We start from the raw sequence: 15000 nt of genomic DNA, 5'->3' as shown, positions 1-15000 counted from the left end.
TTATTTATTTATCATACTTAGACCCCACTTTGAAGTGTTATGTTGCTTACTGAATTAGTGTAGCTCATTATTTTTACTTGTTTGTTTTTCAGATCCAGATTCATGATTGCTTGGGACTTGAAGGAGTGTACGAAGCCTTCTGAAGATATTCTCAGTGATTGAAGTTCTAGTTAGACTATTTAGAATTTTTTTATTTAAATAAATGGTTGGCATATGTTGACTTATGTCACTTTGGAATGGTTGATTGTAAGAATTATTTGTATAAGATCTGGATTAAATTAATTTTCAAGATCATTATTGTTTTGATATGATCTCTAGTCTTGCATGTTTGTATGGTCCATCGTGCAGGTATGCAGCATCTGTTATGCTTTGGATTTGGAACATGACATTTTGCTTAAAATTTTATAGGAGAGACGCAATGAAGCATAGGTTTAGCTTAACTTTGTTGCAAAATGAATAACTTGGATGCCATGTGAATGTGATATTATGGAACCAGTTCATTTTATAAGTTTTATATCAAATCAATTGTTATTTAGGTCAATTGTAAATTATATCATGCAACAAAAATGAATGGTCAAGTTACACAACTTTAGTTTTCCACCTTTTGTTTTGTGTTATGCGGATTATCTTACCTTTTAATTTTTACTAATAAAATAACCAAAGGTTATTACTATTTTTATGAAGTATATTCATTCTTTTTTCCTTATAAGCAAAAGCAACAAATATTGATGCAAAACAAAAGGCAAAATGATATCCAATAGACAAAGGTAAAACTATCTGAGATGAGACGCAAAATTAGTCTAGCTCTTATCTCAAAATTCATGTCTTTGGATTGATCTTGGTCAAGCTTGTCATGGTCCTGGGCCTAGTTTAAGTTTCTTTACGTTAGGGTACTGAGTAGACTTCCCATTTTTTGTGAAATTCCTTAATGCCAAAAAGGTCCATGTCATGGTATATAAAATAACATTTGGCTCTGACCTCTGAGCAATCCATATTGCAATTCAATAAATAGTGTTATATAATTTCCTAGAAATATCTATACATGACTAAGGTTTATTGTTTTGTTTGATCTCTAAGGCCCATAACCCATGGTCCATCCTATTGTAGTCATTTTCTCTTGGGAGGAGAGGTGGAAAGGGAAAGAGAGAAGTTGTTATTAAAGTTCCATATGGAATAACTTGTTGCATCAGGTTCTTCCCAAGGAATAAATTGAGTCCGAGGCACACAAACTATGTCTCGAATATATAGAAAGCTTTGTTCATTAATAAAATTAGTCAATAACTCTTCATCAGAAGTAGCTTCTCAACGCAAGCGATGAGAATAAAATATGGTTGGTCCAGACTACTTTTACTAAAACATGTTAAAGAAATACATGCATGGTTTTGGAATCTAGCTATAACTCACAATTATAATGTTGAACGAAGGAATAAAATGGGCCATTGGGAATGTGGAGGTCAATTTGCTTGAAAATTGTTCTTTAATGGAAGTGATAGAAGATTGAGGACACTATAGTGATTGAGGGAATATAATAGTTTTGAACAGCTAGGATTTGAACAAACTAAGGATTATATTTTATAATGAGATGATAAAAACCATATCACTAGTGCTCATCACTTAGGACAATGACCATGACTAATAAGTGTGGTAATAGCATGTTTGTTTTTCTTAAGATGATAATGACTGTTTTATTTTATTGAGAGAAGTGATTATAATTTTCATCATAGCCTTGGATCCAATTATTTCACTGAAAACTATAGCAACAAGTCACCCATGCTATATTCTATAGATGCTAAGTAAGGGCAACATTTGATGCTAGACATATTAAGATTGCAAGCATATATCCTGAAACTATGAGAATACCAAGAAAGTTTGGACAACTTTGATTGCAATAAGAAAGATTGGCATGGGAAATTAAGTGATAGAAGGTAATGCACTTCATCAAGGACAAGCGATTAACTTCGTTGGTAGCTCTAAGAGGATGTCTAATGTGAAGCAACATAATATGAACAATATCCTGCGTAGGTTTGACATATTCTGGTGTTTTTTTTTCACAAGCTCAACAACGCATGGAGCAATGCAAGGATAGAGTGATTGATTAGAAATTTTCATTGGACGTGTCTATCAAAATCAACGAAGATGACTCAACAATATTGATTTCTAGACCTACAAGCATGGGTATTATTTCTAATTATCAAGTTTTGCAAGGTTTGCCCGTTGAAATAAGCGACCGACCGATATCATGACTCTTTACATCACATCAGGTTCTTCAATAGCAGTATGTTTCTTGCATGATAAATATTGTTCCATCAAGCACTAATATACCTATCCTTGAAAATATATGTTATTGGTGGCTCAATTTGAGAAATCTAGTAGAGTTTCTTCTTCTTCTTCTTCTTCTTCTTTTTTGCTTTGAAAAAGGGGAAGGGGGGAGGAAGGGACAAGCACACCCCCGCGTAGCAACCTCCACTGGGCTTCCACCTCGCTAGAAGAATATTCGATGCGGGCAGAAATGACCGTGTGTTGGGCACTCTGGCCGGTTTTACTCATACCCTCTCCATCCGTGTGAGTACGTCACACCTGGCACCACGAAGGCTACCAGCAGAGCGATACGCTCTTCCAAACCCGTGTCCGAGTAGGAAGCATCCGGTCTCCACAATTTAATCAATATCCGTGTGTTTCGAACTCGAAACCATTTAATTGAAAATAAGGCTATGCTTTTATTGGGCTACCACCTCAATGGTGTAGAGTTTCTTTTTGTGTGAAGCACCTATCAAGCAAGGTTGGTTCGTTTTTTTTTTTTTTAAGAAGAAAAATGCGAGTAGCAGGCTGGATTGCTTTTTTTATTGTCAGACATTTGGGGGAATTCATCTGAACGGTTGCGGCATATATAAAAACTATGCGATTTCCCTGGACTCGCGGCAAGCATTTTCCCTGGACTCGCGGCAAGCATTTTCGATTTTGGAGCCGTGGGTTGGAGGCTACCGGGAGTCTTCGAGATCCTTCATTTGCGTCTTGGGGACACTCTCTACTACACCGTTTAGCAAACACCAAATATATCCAATCAAAACGTACCACGAGTCGAACAAAGCCAAGCTTCCCTTCCTTGGTCCTCACGTCGCTCATCCTAACCGTCTGATCGAACGATCTAACGGCTACAGCACGAAGCACACCAGAACCCGCAGATCTATCAAGATGGGGCCCTGTTAGCCAATCCTTCTCATCCAACGGACACTCGTCTTCCCGATCTCTCGATCCAACGGCCACTGACAACGGTGCAAGCCGCCAAACGAAGATTTTCCTCCCCTTCTCATTTATATGCGATAGCCTTCTTTCCCGTCAGATTAATAACGGACGGTCAATTAATTTCTATGCGCTCGTTCAAAAGACTAGGTTGACCCGCGACGGCAGTCAGCTGGAGAGACCATGGATCGATCATCTGCGCCATTAGAACAGAAAACAGCAGCATGAAAGGCTGCCACGTAGTACCACTCCCATCTCCCTCCGCCGCGCCGTCCACGACACCATTCGTAGTAACACCTCTGGTTTCAATCATCCGAGGGAGGAAAGATCCCTCCTAGTTCTGATCTCCAACCAAAAAGCCCTAAAAGATCTTTAGATTCCGTCATTAAAATTCCTTCCCTATTGAATTCTCGAATCGAATCCACAATCCCGAGATTTTCTCCTCTGCAAAAAACCGTCCAGGATTCGACCCCAAGCATCGAATTCGTGAGCCGAGCGGGAGATCCCGGGGAATGGACTCCCTGGAGACATAGAGCATCGGATTCGCGCTTTGTTGTGGTAAGGTTTTGTATTTTGGGGCGCAGGTGCTGGGAGGGCCATGGCGGTGCACTTGGGGTCGGTGCTGATCAAACTTGGGGTTCTCTCGGAGTCTGATCACATGTCGGTGGCGTCGATCAATCTCTTCGTGGCGCTGCTGTGCGCGTGTATAGTGATCGGCCACTTGCTGGAGGAGAATCGGTGGATGAACGAGTCCATCACTGCCCTTCTTATCGTGAGTTCTATGGGGATAAAGATTTAATCTTTTTGGTCTTTATTGCAGAAATTTAGTTTAATTGGACTGGTTTGATGTCAGGGGCTGGGCACTGGAGTGATTATTCTTCTAACTACTAAAGGAAAGAGTTCGCATCTTCTAGTCTTCAGTGAAGAACTCTTCTTCATATACTTGCTTCCGCCAATTATTTTCAATGCTGGGTAAGTTTTGTTGGATAGTTGTACCTCCATTTCTTGCTTCACAACTGTTTTCCGATTTAGGGTTAAATTTAGTTTTAACTTGCTAATAATGTTGGATTTGGTTTTTTTTTTTCTGCCTTTTTTTTTGATGCAAGATGCACCCAAGTTCAGTTTTTAAGTTTTACTATTGGAGCCAATTTTGGTCTTATCTACATTTAAATATTTTGTAACTGAACCTTGGGTTATTCTTGGCAAAACTTTGATTACCCGTGGTGGGCATTTCAACTCTAGGCCCTGCCTTAATTAGGGCTTAAGATGGTGAGATTTCCATGCAGTGAGGGACTGAGGATAGTGCCAACATGACAATCCTCGTCGTCCTTTCATTTTCACTTAGCTGATGCCTAACTTTGTTGTTATTGCTATCTTATCTGCATGTAAGTTTATTTGGCTATGTATTAGGAGTTATATGAGTAAGAATTTAGAAAATATGCGTTATCTGATGATACTTGATGTTAATAGAAGATGATTTTTGCAAAATATAATAGTAAAGAGCTTGTTTAGCCATTTCTCTGACAGCAACAAATAAGGTGTCGAACATAGGCTCATATCCCAATTGTAAAACTTGAGAATAAAAAATTGGATAGCTAAGGACATTATACTTCTCAAACTCAAGCGTGTTCATGTCAATTAGCCTCCTATTGGCTATGATATATCCTCTCTCCTAACATGTCAATTAGTCTGCTCGAAATAGCTAACAGTTCATTTCATAACAAAATCCCCAAATGTGCAATCCTGGGTTTCAAAATGGCAAATTTTGAATTACCTATCTTCAATGCAGAAATGTTTAAATAACCTTGATCTATCCAGAACCCGGTACAAGGGAGTCAACTTGCACTTCACTTAAGCCATCACACCAAAGTTTCATATTGCCCAAATTTCAGAAAAATATGTATTAAGTGCAGTTTCTGCTTTATTCTTATAAATTTAGCTGTACGTTATTTTTGCACCTGTTGGTTATGCAGATCTTGTTAAAACCGGAAGTCTTGAATGTTGACAATGAGCATTCATTTTAAATGTATGTTACAATTCTGACCAATTTTCTTATGCACCAGGTTTCAAGTAAAAAAGAAACGATTCTTCCGCAACTTCATGACAATTATGCTGTTTGGTGCAGTTGGAACACTGATCTCCTTTATTATTATTTCACTTGGTAAGTTCTCGATCTCTTTGTATTTAATTGCACTATAAATATTCCAAGGAAGAGAATTCCAGCATAAATGCAACTGCATAAGCTTCTATGCCATGAAACCGTAACATGGCAAATGTTGTATTTATCAGAAATTGTCTTTTGTTGACTTTGCTGTCTGCAAGACAGAAACCTTAGTATTGCACTTGTTCAGGTAGTTTGTGATCCTCTTATAAGGGCGTATTCTGAGTTGATTAAATAGCTTTTCCGAATACATGCATGCTGCAGTTCTGAGTTCAAGAAAATTCAGGCACGGCTCATTGAGCATCTAGTTTTCAAGATGACACTGGGTGAAATTAGTTTGGCTGATGGATTTATTAAGCATTCAGTTAGGAGTCTAAAAAATATAAGATATGAAGAATTGTCCCAGAAGATTGATGTGGGCAGAAACAAAATCAGAATGCATCAAAAGTTTTCAAACTTTTTAAATCTTAAAATAGGCATGGGATTTGAAAATTCAGAAGATTTCAAAGAATTTGAAATATTTCTGTGTAAAATTTATCATCATGTCTCCATCTTCCTTTTTTTCCTAACTGCATTTCTGCTGGCAAACATATCCTCTGAAAATAGTCAACTATGAAAATCTGAATTTATCTAATTAGAGAAAAGTAAGGAAGTATGAATTTAGGTGTAATTGATGCTTGCCCTTAGCTGAATGTGGGCCCATATTTTTTAGTGATAAAAATTTAACCCTGCTGCCCTGCTACCAGATAGTGGCTTTTACATGGTATAATGGTGTTCCAACCAAGTTTGTTTTGCATTTCTTCTTTGGGTTTATTTCCAAGTGAGAAGCAAGCCGAGCCTTTTCTTGACCATGGCAAAACTTTTCTTCATGTGATATTGCTAAGACATTTCAGAACTGCTATGAGCTAAACGGAACGATAAGAGGATAGAAGGGATTTCAGTTTGGAGCCTCTCATAGATCTCATCATGGGAGTAACGTATTACTAGTTTAATTGATAATTTTGTAGTCAGTGCGAACAGTAAGCAAAAGATTTAACCTGTAACTATTAATCTTTAGGAAGTCAGACAAATTGCATTTTCTCTATATTATCATATTATTCTGATCCACGTGAGTAATCTAAACAATATACTGAAACATGATATGGAGTGTCTTCTAAGAGTAGCATTTTAAGTGGTCTCCAGAGTGGAAACTCAACTAGAGTGATACTGGAGGTGTTGTTCTGGAATCTCAAGAAGGCCTGATTCTAAGAGGAATATTTTTAAAGATTAGGGAATCTCTAAGGAAGAGAAAAGTATACAAACTGCTGTTTTTCTATATGATGCATCACATTTATTTCTCGACCTTCATCTATTGTCCAGGAGCAATAGGAATAATTAAAAAAATGGATATAGGTGTTCTGGAAATTGGAGATTATCTTGGTAAGCTCTCTTATTGCACGCTCTTTGCTTCTATATTTTTTACCTCAGTTCTTATATTCTTTTTTGCTATCACTTGTTTCTTGAGCTCTCAAACTTCCTTCTATTTATATATTTGCAGCACTTGGAGCAATCTTTTCTGCAACAGATTCTGTTTGCACCTTGCAGGTGCTGAACATCTCAAATTTGTGTTATAGGCAAAGCTTAAGATATAATAGCTTACCATATTTGGAAATTGTGTACTTGAAAAACAGGTTCTCAGTCAGGATGAGACGCCTTTACTTTATAGCCTGGTTTTTGGCGAAGGTGTTGTAAATGATGCCACTTCAATAGTGCTTTTTAATGCAATCCAAAACTTTGATCTAGGAAATATTGATGCTGTTACTGTTTTGAAGTTTGTTGCAAACTTCTTGTATCTATTCTTTACCAGCACCTTTCTTGGAGCATTTGTAAGTTTGTTATGCTTCTGTAATGTAGTTCATTTTTTATAAAAGAAATATGCCCTCCAACTTGCAACTTTTCTGTATCCTTTTCCAAATGGCCAGAGTTCTATGTTTGGCTGATATTTGTTCTCTTTCTTCTGCAGGCTGGATTGTTTAGTGCTTATATCATCAAAAAGTTGTATTTTGGCAGGTTGGTGATGCAAGAAACCTAAACTTCTCTTAGTGTTTTCTTTTGCATTGTAGTTACGATAAAGCCAACCTCAAATAGTTGGAATATGGCTGGATGGTTATGGTTAGCTGTGGAAAAAAATTATTAGTGTAGGAGTACTGAAAGAACTGGATTGGTGCTGCAGTTTTTTCTTTTCTTATGCTTTCCGTACTTAAAATAAAACACTGATAATTGCAGCACCCTTTTGTAGTTATTTATATTATTTTATAACGTAGCAACATGATGTGATACTATCAAAAGCAAAATCAAATTTTCCTGTTTTCTGCTAAAGATCTCATTGCTTATATTTCCATTTAATACAGACATTCTACTCATCGTGAAGTTGCAATTATGATACTTATGGCTTACCTTTCCTATATGCTGGCAGAAGTGAGTGTCTTCTTTTAAATCAACAAACATATTTAGAAACAGTCTGGCTTTCCCTTGTCTCCATGATGCTTGATATTTCATTTACTAAGTTAAACACATCACTGACAACTTGTTTCTTGTTGCAGCTATTAGATTTAAGCGGTATTCTAACAGTGTTCTTCTGTGGAATAGTAATGTCGCACTATACTTGGCATAATGTGACAGAAAGTTCCAGAGTTACCACCAAGTATGCAATTTCTTGATAGCTCCTAGCTATATAAACTATTGCTTCTCATGTTTTACTTGTTCCTTCTCTCACTGTTGATGTTATGATATTAATAGATTGCTTTTTGACTTACTGTCTCAGGCATGCCTTTGCAACATTGTCATTTATTGCAGAGATTTTTCTCTTTCTTTATGTTGGCATGGATGCATTAGACATTGAAAAGTGGAAAGTGGCCAGTAACAGGTATGGTATATGTCACATTCCTAGATGAATGTTTGTGGACTAGGAAACTTCTTGTGAGCCGAATGCTGTAGTTTCTTTGAATTGCTCTAATTTTTTTTATATAATTAGAATAGGAAGGAGATCTCAGTATGGTATAAGCAAGGTCTCAATGCATGATTGCATTGACACTGTTCATCTGTCCATGTTTCATGCTTTGATATGAAGTGCTACTTTAGGTTGGCTCGTATTGTCATTTTGGTTTCTGATGAAAAAACATGATCAGTTTTTAGTTTCAAAAATAGTACTTCTTGAACGTAAATCATATGAATTAATCACACAAAAACATATATGTTAGACATTGCATCATTGATGTCTTGTTATCATGAAGTCACATTGAGTTAATGTTTTGCATGCATCTCATGATTACTATCAGGGCCTTAGCTGTCATTTTCTACGTCTCATAATTACTATCGGGGCCTTATCTGTCATTTTCTATGTATGAGGCTTCCAACTTCTTAATCTATTATAGACATCTTGGAACCTTAGGTTTATATTCAAGTACTTATAGCATCATGTCTTCAAGAATCACCTAAAAAATTTAAGATTGATCTATTTTATTCCCTATTTTAATTAGAATTGCAACCATACATTTAAAGAAAACATGATCTTACCGATGTATGTTCTGGTGGATGGGTTAATATAGCCTACACGGCTGCATTGAAATACAATGATGCGGAACATAATGGGTCCTTTTTTTAACCCCTAGTCGAAGTTGTTCTTTTTCTCGAATGCTTTAGGCTCTGTTTGCTTTTTTGAACAACTGTGACTAAGGTCCGCAAAATCGATACCAAGAACCATACCGGTATGTTAACGGTTCGGTACGGTAAGGCCAGTATGCACCCCATTCTGAGATAGGTTTTCAATACTTTTTCTTACTTTCAGCCATGGAACCGCTTGAAATTGGGCAGGATGGCTCGGTATTGGGTCGAAACGGTTTTGCTTGATTTGGACCATTACGAACTAATTCGACTCATATATCAAATCGAACCTCGGTAGCATACGGATACATTATCGATATAATATGGTTGGTACGGGATGGTACAAGTCGGCAGCAGACCTTGGCTTTGACATTTATAGAACAACAAATGATAGAACCTGCAGTCCTGTGCAGTGTATTTTGTGCAGAAAAGGGATATGCTGTTATAGTCAACCACTTTTTAAAAGGTTTTTATTTCATGGATTCAACCTGCAAGGGTCCGCCCTACCATTGCAGAAGATTGACTTCTGGGCAAGTTCAGTAGCAAAGTTGCCGGTTATTCAATGTCTGCATCTTCAGAAGTTCGATTCAGCTTTTACTTCTTGCCCATATAGGTTCTTCTTAGGGTGAATTTTCTGGAACCAATAGTCATGAAAGAAATTCTATTGGTCGTGGATAAACAAGAACTGAGGCCAAGACAAGCAAATAAGTATTGTAGAACCTCAATCACCCTCAGACCAAGTGGTTTACTATGAATCCGATATCTGTGCTTTTAGGCTTCCTATTGTTTTAAGAAATGTAAGAGAACTGTAACTCGCACCCTGACAAATATATATTTTTTTCATGCAGCTCTCTTTTAATATTATTTTATGTTCACTACACTTTTCATTTGTTATCAATTAGATCGTAAAAGGAGTACAGTTCATCCAAAATAATGGAAAGTTATGGAGGTGTAAACTTTGCAGAAAAAATGTAGAATAGGAGGTGGTGTCACATTTCAAAGAGATGACCCCAGTGAGCTGTAGATAAGCATATTTTTTAAGTTTTAAACTGATGAAAGCTTAGATGTAAAAATTTAGGTTGAGGTAGAGCCAGAGGAATAGACTCTATACTAAAATATGTTCATGCAAAAACCCTGCAAAGGATGCGAAGTTTAAACAAGAATTTTTAGTCAGTTGTTGTAGATAATGGGACAAGCATCCATTGGATGTTGAAAGTGTGTTCTTGCATGGAGAGCTATTAAGGAGTCTATATGAGTGTGTCATCTGGCTACAAACAGTAATTAGAAGATCACAACATCAACAAGTAAACTTGACCCATGATATTTAAGCACTACTATCTAGGGCATGATTTAGCTTCTGAATTGCCATTAGATATGGCTATAAAAACTGCCACATTGGTTGATGCAGGATGATCTCAAATCTGATATCCAAAGGATATTGGGACTACCAAGTTTTAGATTTCCCGAGTTTTCATTTTCAAACAATGATTTAGCTTGCTGAAATCAAACAGCAATGCAGTACTTTCTGAAGGACACTAATGTAGTCTGGCATCATGGTGCAATGGAAGATTTAAAGTGGAACTTTAGATAAATCACCAAGAAAGATAGTTGCATGTATTAGATCATAGATTAATGCCTCCAAGAAGAGGTTAGAGCATTACAAGATAGAAGTAAATGGATGAAGACTTCTCTAGGCACCACACAGAGTATTCAACACTCGACAGGCCCTCTAAGAATTACTTGGATCTCTGTCTTTCTTCCTTCAATCTTCCTTCTCTCTGTCATCTTTCTAGTAGGCGGCTACCATGAGATCTCTTTCCTGAGATCTCAACATGAGAAACCTTAACGCATACCCTAAAGCCCCACATGCCCCTCCTATTTATGGTAGGATGGACGCCACTCCAAGGAAATCCCTAGATAAGTGGGCAGAACCTAGGGAAACCCCAATGGGCCAAGCACTTAGTGAAGCCCTAGGCCTGTGGTTTGGATCCAACCATAAACACAGCCAATTTGGGTTATCCAGCCTACTTGAACCAACCCCTATGCCAAGGGTCTAGTCTATCTGTGCAATCATATTTTACCCAAGTGCGAGAACTCAATAGATATTTAGTGAAACGATAAAAAGGTGAACATGTATAGGATCGAATGTTAATTGGATTTCTAATCTAACATGTCCTCTCTTACTTAATATGTGTGCCATGGTCACAATGCAGCGAGGAGGGCTAGCCTCCTTATGTATAAATATGTATGATTGTGCTAATTCTAGTAGAATGGATAGAAAAGTCTCTCTTCATGCATAGCATTTATTCTTGCAATTCAGTCCCTACACCTTCCTTTATGCTCGATTAATCATTCTGAAAATATATGCCATTTCAAATCCATAAATAATTCATGGCCCATCAGAATTTTGGATTTATCAAATACAACTAAAAATTGATATGCGTGCAAAACCATTTTCAAAATAAATATGTTTGGTTTTAATCAAAATAAATATATTATTTAATATGAAAATGATTCGATTAAAACATAGCTTGGTATCAAGATTCCATACTTGACCATGTCTCTTTTCTAATGTGGATGAAATCATAGACAGGTTCTTTATTGGACAATCCTTATTCCTCACTCATGACATGACATGGTAAACTAGTCTGCTCCAAGGATAAATCTAGGGTACCATAATTGGTACACAAGTTTGGCCTTAAATTCACTAAACCAAAATCATAGTGGGTAGTCGCGCCCCCAAGTCAGGGGATCGCTTTATGAGAATGTCATCTTCAACAATGGTTTCCAAGAGGTGGCTGTGTCCCATTGATGTTTCAGTGTGAAGCTCACTCATGTATCAGTTCAAGATCAACTATTTTGATGCTTACAAAAAAAAATAGCCACTCCAATTTATTATTGGACATTGTACATAATGGTAGCCATATGAGTGCGATGCCCAACCTCATCCATAGTTGTGAACCATCTTGAAGTGTAGAATGATCCAATACTTCCTGCAGAATACACAACCGTCTACTTGGTCATTCTACCCATAAGTGGCACTTGTGGTCTTTGTCCCCCTCAAAGACTAATATGTGAAATAACCTTTAGCTGTTTATGACTATAAATAGAAGATATACCTATGTGATATCTCAAAATACGATGTTTAATATGCAAATGGCTTTTTAGGGCATACCTACTTCCCAACACCTTCAACTATGGAGGCTGCAGTTGTGGCCCAACTCTAAATAGGATGATAAATTGATGAGCAATTGGGATTACAAAAATAGCAATAAAATTTCTTCTATTCTTAGATATTTTTTTGCATTGAATTTTGAATTTCAAACCTGAAATGGTAATACCTGGCTTTTAAGAATTATAAATAAACATAGTTTTGCCACTAGCCTCTCACTGAAAGACATGATGGATCTATCAAGATATTAATATATAATATTACTATGTAATGCGGTAAGTTCAATGGAGCCATTCTAGTACTAAGGAACGGAAGGAAAAGTAGAAGATAAATCTGCAGTTGGCTGCACCCTTACATCTCTCTTTTTATGCAGTCACATATATCAAGAAAAATAGAAAACCATGGGCTATAATTAGACTATAATATTGAAAACAAGAGGTCCATATTTACTATTAAACTTACTTAAACAGTGAACTTTATATATGTTGGGCATATAAGTTGTTCCTTGGTTATTAATTTGATTTCATTGGTAGCTTCTAATATTTATCCTGCCATGCAGCCCTGGAAAATCAGTTGCTGTCAGCTCAATTCTGCTAGGTATGGTATTGATTGGAAGAGCTGCTTTTGTTTTCCCACTATCTTTTCTTTCCAACTTAAGTAAGAAGTCTCCAAATGAGAAAATCACCTTTAAGCAGCAAGTGAGTATTCGAGACTCAAATTATTGTATATCTATTAAGTCAAATGTGAGAACAACTTCTAAAATTTCAATCTACAGGTCATAATATGGTGGGCTGGTCTAATGAGAGGAGCAGTATCAATTGCACTTGCATATAATAAGGTTAGATGTGATCTTTTACCTCCAAAATCTAATGTTTCTTTTGTATGAAAAAGAAGAATTTGCCTGTTTTTTAGTGTCTTCATTTGTGGAGTCTTATGCTTGTAGTTCCATATTCAGAGAGGTGAACATGTTATATTATTGGATATGAGTGGTCTGTAATTTTTTTGTTTGAAAGAACCACTCAACCTTTTTATGAGTATCACTGGTTTACAAGAGAAGCAAGCATCTCTTTAAATTTTCATGGTTGCTGCAAAGGAATCTAGATTGTTGTTTCTTTTGAAATTAAAACACTAATTTGAAAAATTGATGTAATGGAGAGCAAAGATTCTGATGTGCATAACTTATTCATCAGTTTCTTCATGCAGGCTTTTCCCCCTCTAATTTCCACCGGGAAATGATCATCTGTATTCATCGTTTTAATTGCATGGGCATTTTGATTATTGCGTTTAAAATAAATTATACATAGATTAACCTAAAGTACCCCAAATACGAAAAGTTCCAGTGGATCTGTAGCTAAGAGATCTTTGGAACTCTAAGACTACAAGTAGGAAATCCTTACATGAATGGAAGTGTTATCCTCTAAAAGGATATGTGTGCACATTACTATGCTTTTGTATGATATATTAGAAGTGAGATCCAGTTATATGCTGTAAATGCCTTACTATATTATAGGAGCTCTTTTATTGACAAGACATGGTAATGATACATGTGCAGTTTGCTAGGACTGGCCATACCCAATTGCGTGGCAATGCAATCATGATCACCAGTACTATCACCATCGTTCTCTTCAGCACTGTGGTAAGACACCTTACGCCTCTCAGTTTGCATACTCGTCACTTGCATATATAATAGTGGCTTCTTGTCAAAATTAGGGGAGGTTGAATAATAGCACAAGGTAGTATTCAACTAGCTGGTAATGTTATGTAACACTCTTTTCATTCATGGTTCATCAGTAATTCGTCATCTAAAAAAAGAAATGCGACTTTCCAGGGACTTGGTTCCTGTTATTTGATTTGAGCTGCATGAGCTCACTGATCAATTAAAAGGTGTCCAATTTTTCTGATAATGGCCAATATTGTTTTGGTAGTAGTATCTGTCAATTTTGCTTTCATAACAGTACCCTACTTTAACCTTTTTTGTGTGTTTGTGTGTGTCTGGATGGTTTCTGCTTATTATATCTGAGCATATTCTCAAAATTTTCCAAATGTGTAATATTACCATAGCATCTTCTCTTAATATCATTGACTCAATAACCATATGATTATGCTGGATATTCTTTTAATAGTTTTATTTACTGTTAATGAAGTGGTGCTGTGGCTCTCATGGTGTACACACATGCAATGCACATAAGATGAAGCATGGATTGCTGTGATCCCCATCTGATTAGAGTATCTTGTTGTTTTTAATGCAACTTGGTAATTACACTCCAATTCTGGCTGGTGATCTTGCTTTGTCCTTGAGAGAACAAGGACTAAACTAAGATGAATGTGCTTATCAAAGATAGGAGTGTCTATAGAGATGTGAGCAAGTGGAGGCATGGAGAAAGGGTAGGGCAAGATACTCTGCTTTCTTTATTAAATTTTTTTGGGCATACATTAGTAGTGGGATGAAAGCATCAGGTAGTGGAGATGTGGAGTTTGTTATTCGGCCAAGATGTTTGCTCTATATCAGTATATATCACTTAGATTTCGATCCCAACATGTATCAGTATCTTTTGCATTCATTCTTTTTCCTTTGAAAAACACGTGTAGTAGATTGTTATGTTGGGAACTTTGCTATATTTTAATTGTGTAACAGGCTGTGTGCTAATTTTCTATTGCTGCTTAGGTGTTTGGGTTGATGACAAAGCCTCTGATAAGGTTTTTACTGCCTCCATGCGCAAATCATCTCAGCAGGGATCTCAGCATGTCATCCGAGCCTCCAAGTCCTAAATCTTTCCTCTCCCCA

The 15000-nt window shown here is 36.8% G+C and overlaps 2 protein-coding genes across 7 annotated transcripts in view; both read left to right on the top strand.

Annotated features, from left to right (window-relative positions):
- The window catches only part of LOC148700096 (sodium/hydrogen exchanger 1-like), a 41547-nt gene extending 41239 nt beyond the window's left edge, over window positions 1-308 (top strand). For all 4 annotated transcript variants that reach the window (XR_016398325.1, XM_089927192.1, XM_089927191.1 and 1 more), the window contains one exon: window positions 93-308. Coding sequence is in view for 3 of the 4 variants with exons in the window: in XM_089927192.1 (XP_089783318.1) it covers window positions 93-143 (51 nt within the window). In the remaining variant the exon portion in view is untranslated. The remainder of the gene's footprint in view (window positions 1-92) is intronic.
- Window positions 309-3419: 3111 nt separating this feature from the next.
- The window catches only part of LOC103714902 (sodium/hydrogen exchanger 1-like), a 12196-nt gene continuing 615 nt past the window's right edge, over window positions 3420-15000 (top strand). Inside the window, exons 1-14 of one of the 3 annotated variants that reach the window (XM_039132620.3) lie at window positions 3420-4012; window positions 4094-4212; window positions 5304-5401; window positions 6761-6820; window positions 6939-6985; window positions 7072-7266; window positions 7404-7450; window positions 7792-7858; window positions 7984-8084; window positions 8205-8306; window positions 12775-12913; window positions 12991-13053; window positions 13768-13851; window positions 14881-15000. The exon at window positions 14881-15000 is cut by the window's right edge and continues 615 nt beyond it. In XM_039132620.3, coding sequence (XP_038988548.3) covers window positions 3839-4012; window positions 4094-4212; window positions 5304-5401; window positions 6761-6820; window positions 6939-6985; window positions 7072-7266; window positions 7404-7450; window positions 7792-7858; window positions 7984-8084; window positions 8205-8306; window positions 12775-12913; window positions 12991-13053; window positions 13768-13851; window positions 14881-15000 — 1416 coding nt within the window. In that variant the 5' untranslated portion in view covers window positions 3420-3838. Of the gene's footprint in view, window positions 4013-4093; window positions 4213-5303; window positions 5402-6760; window positions 6821-6938; window positions 7267-7403; window positions 7451-7791; window positions 7859-7983; window positions 8085-8204; window positions 8307-12774; window positions 12914-12990; window positions 13054-13767; window positions 13852-14880 lie in introns of all 3 variants that reach the window. The other 2 variants (XM_088710793.2, XM_088710791.2) reach the window with 2 other exon arrangements.

Source organism: Phoenix dactylifera, chromosome 14 (genome assembly GCF_051530095.1).
Source record: "Phoenix dactylifera cultivar Ajwa chromosome 14, Ajwa_hap1_PhDact_Kaust_v1.1, whole genome shotgun sequence".
Taxonomy (NCBI): domain Eukaryota; kingdom Viridiplantae; phylum Streptophyta; class Magnoliopsida; order Arecales; family Arecaceae; genus Phoenix; species Phoenix dactylifera.
Note: the sequence above shows the minus strand (reverse complement) of the source record. Positions and strands in the feature narration are given on the sequence as shown.